At 39.1% G+C, this 8650-nt stretch overlaps 1 protein-coding gene across 1 annotated transcript in view; it reads left to right on the forward strand.

Moving 5' to 3' along the window:
- Positions 1-8060, forward strand: part of LOC104608575 (putative amino-acid acetyltransferase NAGS1, chloroplastic) — a 28487-nt gene extending 20427 nt beyond the window's left edge. The window contains exons 9-10 of the mRNA XM_010274627.3: positions 6279-6351; positions 7763-8060. Of these exons, the coding sequence (XP_010272929.1) occupies positions 6279-6351; positions 7763-7913 (224 nt within the window). The 3' untranslated portion in view covers positions 7914-8060. The remainder of the gene's footprint in view (positions 1-6278; positions 6352-7762) is intronic.
- Positions 8061-8650: the final 590 nt, after the last annotated feature.

The following is an 8650-nucleotide window of genomic DNA, read 5'->3' on the forward strand; positions in this document are numbered from 1 at the left end:
AGGGAGTGGCCGGCCCCATCCACTGTCACAGATGTCAGGCGATTTCATGGGTTGGCAACCTTCTATAGGCGTTTTATTAAAAATTTTAGTAGTATCATGGCTCCCATTACTGAATGCTTGAAAAAGGGGAAATTTCAATGGGGGGAAGAACAAGAGCAAAGTTTTGCTCTTATAAAAGAAAGGTTATGTACTGCTTCTGTTCTTGCCTTACCAGACTTCAACAAATTATTTGAAGTTGAATGTGACGCCAGTGGAGTTGGCATAGGGGCTGTATTGTCCCAAGAGAAAAGGCCCATTGCTTTCTTTAGTGAAAAATTATGTGAAGCCAGGAGAAAGTGGTCTACCTATGACAAGGAATTTTATGTTGTGATAAGAGCCTTGAAAACATGGGAACACTATTTAATTGCAAAAGAATTTGTTCTCTATACTGACCACCAGGCCCTAAAATATCTTAGTGGGCAAAAGCAATTAAGGAGTGATTTACATGCCAGATGGTCTGCTTTCCTAGACAAGTTCCCATATAAAATTGTGTATAAGACAGGACAGCAAAATAAAGTGGCTGATGCACTTAGTAGGCGTGTAGCTCTCATCAAGACCCTCAGCGTTGAAATTGTGGGTTTTGAGTGCCTAAGAGACTTATATGCCCAAGATGAAGACTTCCAATAGGTATGGGAGAAATGTGTGAATAAGCAGTCAGCAGAAGACTTCTTTATTTATGACGGGTTCCTTATGAAAGGGGAACAGTTGTGTATCCCTTGCACCTCCCTCCGCGAAAAGATCATCAGGGATTTGCATGGGGGTGGACTAGCAGGACACTTGGGAAGAGACAAAACAATAGAAGCTGTTAAGGGGCGATATTATTGGCCGAAATTGAGAAGGGACGTCTCTACCATCGTAAGCAGGTGCTATGTTTGTCAGACAGCTAAGGGACAAACCCAGAACACAGGTCTCTACATGCCCCTGCCTGTTCCTACTGCTATATGGGAAGACTTGTCCATGGACTTTGTGCTAGGCTTGCCAAAGACCCAGAGGAACATGGACTCCGTCTTCGTGGTGGTTGATAGGTTCTCAAAAATGGCTCACTTCCTCCCATGCAAGAAAACAGCAGATGCATCCGCAACAGCCAAGTTATTTTTCAGGGAGATTGTTCGCTTACATGGGGTACCCAAGACCATCACTTCAGATCGTGACACACGGTTCCTCAGTCACTTTTGGATGACCCTGTGGAGGTTGTTCGATTCATCACTTAATTTCAGCAGTACAGCCCATCCGCAGACAGATGGACAAACAGAAGTGGTAAATCGAACCTTAGGAAATTTAATTCGCAGCATATGCCGGGAACGGCCGAAACAGTGGGATTTCGCCATAGCCCAGGCTGAGTTTGCCTATAACAATGCAGTGCATAGTTCTACAGGCAGATCCCCATTCTCCATCGTGTACATGAAGGTCCCTAACCATGCACTGGATTTAGTGAAACTACCCAAGGTACCCAGCGCCAGTATCTCAGCAGAGCAGATGGCAGAACAAATCCGGTCCGTCCAAGACGCCGTGAAGCAGAAGCTAGAGCAATCCAACGCCAAGTACAAGATGGCCGCAGACAAGCACCGCCGACCTCAAGTGTTTGATGTAGGTGATGAGGTTATGGTCTTCTTAAGGAAGGAAAGAATTCCCGTAGGTACCTACAACAAGTTGAAGCCTCGGAAGTATGGTCCATACAAGATTGTGAAGAAGATTAATGATAATGCCTATGTAGTGGACCTACCAGATCATATGGGTATATCCAAGACCTTTAACGTTGCTGACCTTCACCGGTACCTGCCAGAGATAACACTTGCCTATCCTCGTCACGACTTGGGGTCGAGTCCTCTCCAAGTGGGGGAGAATGATGGAGGCCCATCCCAAGGCCCATCTCACTCCTAGGGGCGGCAGCTCCTAGGATAAGGTTAAGAGTCCAAGATAAGCCAAGGAAGGATAATTCAAGATCCATCAAGACTCTTCCAAGACTCCAAGGCTTATCAAGAATCCAAGCTTATCAAGACTCTTCCAAGATAATTCAAGAATTCAAGAATTATCAAAACTCAAGAATTCTAGATAATCCAAAATTCATGCATGGAGAAGATCAAGGGAGATCGGATGGTGGAAGATCAAGCCCAAGAATTCCAAGAGGGTTCGACCTTATCAAGACAGCCCAAGAAGAAGATCAAGATTCATGTTCTTTCCTAGTTCTTTTACAATTCCCAAATGTATTATAAATACTGCTATTTTCCCAAAGTTATTCATCAATTTCATACTTCAGATTTCAGAATTTCTTCAAGTTCTCTTCTTCCTATTTTCGCCACCTTTTCTCTCTCCTAGAGAAATCGTGTTATTCGCTAGGTGCTAGCGAATGCCCGGTGCTTGCATAGCCAGCTCCGGTTCTCATTGCTTCCACGTTGCGTCACAAGTGCAGCCCGCCTGAGAAAGTACTAGCCGTTGGGACCCTTGGGGGACCCCCCAACAGCTAGTTTCAGCTTTTTTAGGGGGTTTTTACAGAAATACCCCCTCAATCAACAGCTATAAGCTTATAAACAGCTATATAAGGGGGTATTTATGTATTTTGGCTTTGGGGGGATAAAAAGACAATAATGCCCCTCCAACAGCTATATCCTATGTAACAGCTAGTTCGAAACTTTGGGGGCATTTGGGTAAAGTGATAAATGACTTTATAATGACCAAAATACCCTTCTAACAACTAAAAAATGACTAGTTTTTAAGGTATTTTGGGCAATTGAATTATTTTCAATTCTTATAAATAGCCATATCCTCCACCAGTCTCATCACACCAATTCAGCAATTTTCTTCTCAATTCTCATACTCTCTCAGTTTCTTATATCATATAGTCTCGTACTACACTTAGCAATTTAGGAGGAGGCTTTGAGGCTTCAACCATTGAAATCAAGTTGAGATTCTGTACCGGTAATCTGACCATCTGGGTAAGTGCAATTAAATTATTTTTTATTTTTTTAGAATTAAAAAAAGGCTGGCTCCTCCTCCTGAAACCAATTCCCCAACATAAAGTTCACTAGCCCGATTTGGAAAATATTTAAAATAGAGGAGATTGAGGGGAAGGGAAAAAGAGTCGTTTGCCAAAAATGTAGGATTGCCTTTAGCTTTAGTAGCAAAGGTGGTACTGGTCACTTGGATAGACATTTGTTCTTCCATGAAACAAGAAAAAGACATCTACTTTAAAGATTTGTTGGATGCTGAGGATAAATTACATGACAAAGGAGGGCATGACACTACTACACCTAATGAAGCATATGATTAAAGCCAATGAGATGGAGTAATTTTTTCAATTTTATTTAAATTATTTATTATTTTTTCAACAATGTATTTTTTATTTTTAATTTGTAATTTTTTATATTTTAAATGAAATAAAATTCCTATATTTTTCCAATTTGTTGTCCATTTTGTATTTTGGTAAGTATTTTTTTTTCATTTCTTTGTTAGATTTTTTTTTTCAATTTGTTCCCAAAGGAAAGTTAAGTATTTTAGTTTTACTTAGAAAAAATTAAAAAACAACAAAAAAGTCGGGGCCTTTTTGGCCCGGTTCAGCCCAGGCCCAAGGCCCAACCCATAGCCCCACTTGGCACAGCCCAAGCCCATGGCACAGCACAGGCCTGTGCAGGATCGGGCCGTGGGCTGTTCTGGGCCGACCCCCCAAATTATCCCATGGGAGGGAAGCATGGCCCAGCTCGGCTGCATGTGGGCCGTGTCGTGCCGGCCCAGTATGGCTCGATTTACACCTCTATCTCTGGGATGACTGAATTCCTGTACTATTTTCAGCTTCTTTAATGAATCTTTTTCGTTATTCATAAAATAGGTTCAAAGTATTGATAGACCCCGATATGGAGGAAGAGGTGAATTACTGTATTGGTACTTCAAACCCCACGTTTCATTTTTTTTTTACCAAAACCTGTTCAGGGGGATGGCCTAAGGCCTGCCTACCCCCTGAAATGGGTTTTGATCCCAAAGGATCCTAAAATCGTGTATCAGTGACATGCTGATATGATATGATGCACCTGGTATGGGGTGTATCATGTTGAAGATTTGAGCCTTGTTTCTAGTTTGTGTTTTTTTTTTCCTTGTATCTTTTGAATATTATCATCAGCATACAAAACATTTTGCATGTTTTTCCTTTTACTCCCTGGAGAAGCCAAGAGGATATATTTTGAGCTGCAACGCAAACTGGTTAACTGTTGCAATCAAGGTTTTAAAAACTGACCTGGAAATGAAACCACTTTGACCACCGGTTTCTGGGTCAGCAGTTCGATCATCCGGGTCAAACTGTTTGGGTGGGTCGATCTATTTGACCTATTAGGGTAAGAGATACATATATGTTTCATTACTCATTTTATGAGAAAAGAGAGAAGTGGCTGTTGGCTGGGAAAGGAAAGAAGAGAAAGAAAGGAAAGGGAAGAAAGAAAAGGAAAGAAAAGAAAGGAAGAAGAGGAGGAAGAGAGCAGTGGCGGTGGCGATGACAACAGTAGCAGAGCAACGGCGACGGTAACAGAGCAGTGGCAACCGTAGATCTGATCTCAGATCTTGCAAATTTCTCACTCTCTCTCTCTCTCTCTCTCTCACACACACAGTAGTGATTTCAGATCTGAGATCTAATTTCAATCCTTCCCTCATTTCTCGATCTCCTCTCTGTAAATGCTCTCTTAAAAAAATAAAAATTAAATAACAAATATTTTATTAAATTGTAAACCACTGCCCAGGTTGAACAATTTAGTGGTTTTTTGACTAATTCAACGGTTTTTTAAAAAAGGTGGTTTAGTTGAAAACCGGACCCGGAGATATGACTGTTTTCTGGGTCAAACGGTTTGACTGTCTAGGCCGGTCCGGTTTTCGAAACAATGGTTGCAACTTTCTACTGTATTGTCTATTTTGCTTATGCTTAAGATTGGAAATTTTGTAGAACCTACAGTAAATCTGACCATAAATAGAGTAGCAAAACCAACCCAAACATGAAGGGTCGTTTGGGTCTGTTTATCGGTTTAATCGGTCAGTTTATCAATGCAACTTGGTCCAATGCATTCCAGAACTGGAAGTCTCAGTTGAAGTTTGATTTTTGGGCCATTACACACCATGATTAAGGCTGCATTTGCCATTTGGCATTCATAGATACTCATAAGACCAATGGGCTTGTGATGCAATCTGAAATCTGAATGATTCAACTTTTAACATGCATTAAAATTTAAAAATATTAAATAAAAAAACAAAATACTAACCTGTGAATGTGATGCTTGAGTCTTGAGAAGTTGAGACTTGAGAGAATGAGAGTTGAGAAGAGGGGAGGAAAACAACTGTACTTTTAGTTATAATGGTGGTGGATGAAACTTGAAAGAAGCCTTGAGAGTGCTTGAGGCGGATCAGGCGAGGATGAAGGTTGGAATTTAGAAGAGCCAAAGAGAAATCAAGATTCAAAACTCTAGGACTCCTATTTGGTGGAAAAGCATGCCTTAGAGAGTAGAACCTCTCTTTGACTCTTTCCAGAATTGCAAGACACCAACGTGTACACTCTCCAAGACTCCATTGACTCAAATTATGTCTTTTCCCCCATATTCAATGTTTCCTATTTGGTGTAAAGTTTCCAACTCAAAAAAGAAAAACAATCCCAAAGACAAAATTAATTCCCATTTAGCTAATATTTTATTGTTTTTTTTTATGTTAAAGATAAGTAGCTAATTAGAAAGTAGAAACTAGGATAGGGAATTAGGGATTACTGGATTAGGGAAGACTAAAAAGTTAGAAAGTAGCTAACTCGGTTCAGTTTCGGTTTTCACACATGAAAACCGAAACCAAACTGAATTATTGGTTTATTTACCTACACAAACCGAAACCAACTGGTTGTGTTGAAAAACCAACCAAATCAGGTTGGGTCAGGCCGGTTTGGTTGGTTTGAAATCAAATATGAAAATCCCTACTTCATACATTAAAACCACACCCCAAAAACACAGTTTTGGGGTGTTGCATCACTTTGTCAATTTCTAAAATTATCCATGCATTTCTTCATTGATCCACAGTAAAAAGAATCAACAGGGAATGATATCATAATGGGCACCTATTGGTAAAAGATTTAGTGGGCGATTTCTTTGGTTTAATCGGTTCTAACTGCCTTTTAAAATGCTTTGCTTGTTGGTTACTGCACAAATGATCGCACTACTTGCCCTATGTAATTAGCTTTCGTTAGCATTTTCAATGTTTTACTAAGGTGTGTTTCATAATTCCTGCAGACTACATTGAAAAGAAAGCATTATGTCTTCAACTGGAGAAGCTTTTCCTACTTACAACCCGAACTGCTGATTGGTATGTGGTCCCTAACAATTACAAATTTAAGTGATTATATGTTATGTCTGGTTATGACTTATGAGGCACCTTTTGTTTGGTCATGAGGCAAATTAGATTCTTAAATTTTTTTTTTGTCTGATTTTTTTTTTCTCCAGAACAAATTAAACACTGACCGTATGTTTATAAATCCTGTTTTTTTTACCAGCAACAGAAGAAGATTCTTTTAATTCTACCTCTTTTAATTAATAAAGTCTTCTTCTGTTGCTGATAAAAAAATCAGGATTCATACACATACTGTTGGTGTTTAATTTGTTCTGGAGAAAAAAAAACATTTCAAAATGCCCAGGAAAAGCTATTATTAACCTCTTTCAGGAAAAAGCTAAATACAATACACTTTGTTTCCAGTTTCAATACGAAGTTGTTCAACTTTTTATCTCATTATTACTGTTACCATGACACGTTCACGTTTGCTAATAATCAATTTTCCATCTATGCAGACGCTAAATGCATTCTAAGATGACAGCTTAAAAAATTCTTGACATCATCATTTTTATTAGGGAAAATTCCCGTACCCTGTACTTTGGGCCTATTGCCACTTTGGTCCCCGAACTTTAAAATGCGACAATTCAGTACCCAAACTTTCAAAACATGATCCAGTACCTGTTGTTAACTAGCTGTTAAGTGGCATTTGAAAAGGACACAAATGCCCTTCGAGTGTCATTGAATTTTCTTTATCAACCATCCAAACGTTGACAAAAAAGTAAGTCTCAAATCCTTGCCTCTTCATTCAAGAAAGTTGGGGTCACGAGAATACCCACTCAAACGTGACCCCAATTTTCTTGAATGGAGAAGACAAAGATTTGGGACTGTTAATTTTTTGTCAATGTTTAGATGGTTGATAAAGAAAATTAAATAACACTTGAAGGGCATTTGCATCTTTTTCAAATGCCACTTAATGGCTGGAACAGATAGTTAACGGCAGGTACTGGATTGTCACGTTTTAAAAGTTTGGGTACTGTTGCATTTTATAGTTCGGGGACTAAAGTACAGGGTACTAATAGGGAATTTTCCCTTTTCATTACATAAAGATATAGAATAATCTGATATTCAACGCATAGGGTGTTTCTCAATTTCTAAAAAGGATTTTTAATCCCTGACTCCATAGCCAGATCATCTTAGGATGGTCCTTTTGTCAATGCATGTTCCTATCACGCTATAATTGTTAATATACAAACTTTAGTGAATCATACATTCTAAATGATGCTTCGTCTGACATGAATGGTTGTAGTTGAACCTCAGTCAAACATATTTGGCGTCAATGGATATTACTCTGTCGTTCAAAGAATTGGTGCTATTATCTTCTTATTGCCCATTTGTGATTATCAATGTTATTCTGAGGCACTTGACTGATGGAAAAACTATTTTACAGGTTTGTGAGGCGTGGTTTCTCCGAGTGTTCCATCGAGTCCATCCCTGAAGCAAGGAGGGGGAAGATAAATCTTTCCCGTGGATCGAAGTACTACATAAAGAAGTTGCAGCCAGACATGAGTGGAATTACTGTTAATAGGGTATTGAATTGAACCAAGTCTGGTTACTGTATGTTATATTCCTTTTTTCCTGTTGTTTACAAGAGCTGCAAGGTTCAAAGCTCATTCAAAGTTTCTTGCTGCAGGTGGTTACAACCACCTAAAAAGAGGCAGTATTGCCTCCATTTCGTCTGCTTCTAATATTATTGCAGTTGGAACTTGTCTTTTTTTTTTTTTTTTTTTGGGGGGGGGGGTATTTTTTCTTTAAAGCTCACCATAATTTTTTTCCTTTTTCTATTAAACTCATCATAACTTTTCAAAACCTCGAAAGAGCCCTCCTTATCAGTTATCAGTTAGTTTTATTGTTCAAAACTCACATTCCGTGTAGTTTTTTGGTGTCATCATGAATAACGAGTTCAGCTTCAGTCAGGGCAAAGCCCATTTGAGCAGCCTTTACAGTCTTGCATTGAGAATATCTCCCTGCTTATGTGCTTTATTTTATAGGGAAATATTCCCACAAAAGGCAGTTGGAACAGTATGGATACGGGTTTGCCCTGATGGAAATCGATCTCGAATTATATTTTAAGCTTGACAAGCCATTCAGGGGCAATTTGACATGGTAAAATATTCAAATGCTTATGTGGACAATTTTTAATAATCACTAATAGTGATTAGTGAACTAAGGACTTAAGGAGGGGCTCTCTGGAGGTTTTGAAAAATCACGGGGAGTTGAGAAAAATGCAAAAAAGTTATGGTGAGCAAATTTTTTTTTTTTGATCGTGCTTTTTTTG

Source organism: Nelumbo nucifera, chromosome 5, assembly GCF_055504915.1.
Source record: "Nelumbo nucifera cultivar China Antique chromosome 5, China Antique-T2T, whole genome shotgun sequence".
In the NCBI taxonomy this organism is placed as follows: domain Eukaryota; kingdom Viridiplantae; phylum Streptophyta; class Magnoliopsida; order Proteales; family Nelumbonaceae; genus Nelumbo; species Nelumbo nucifera.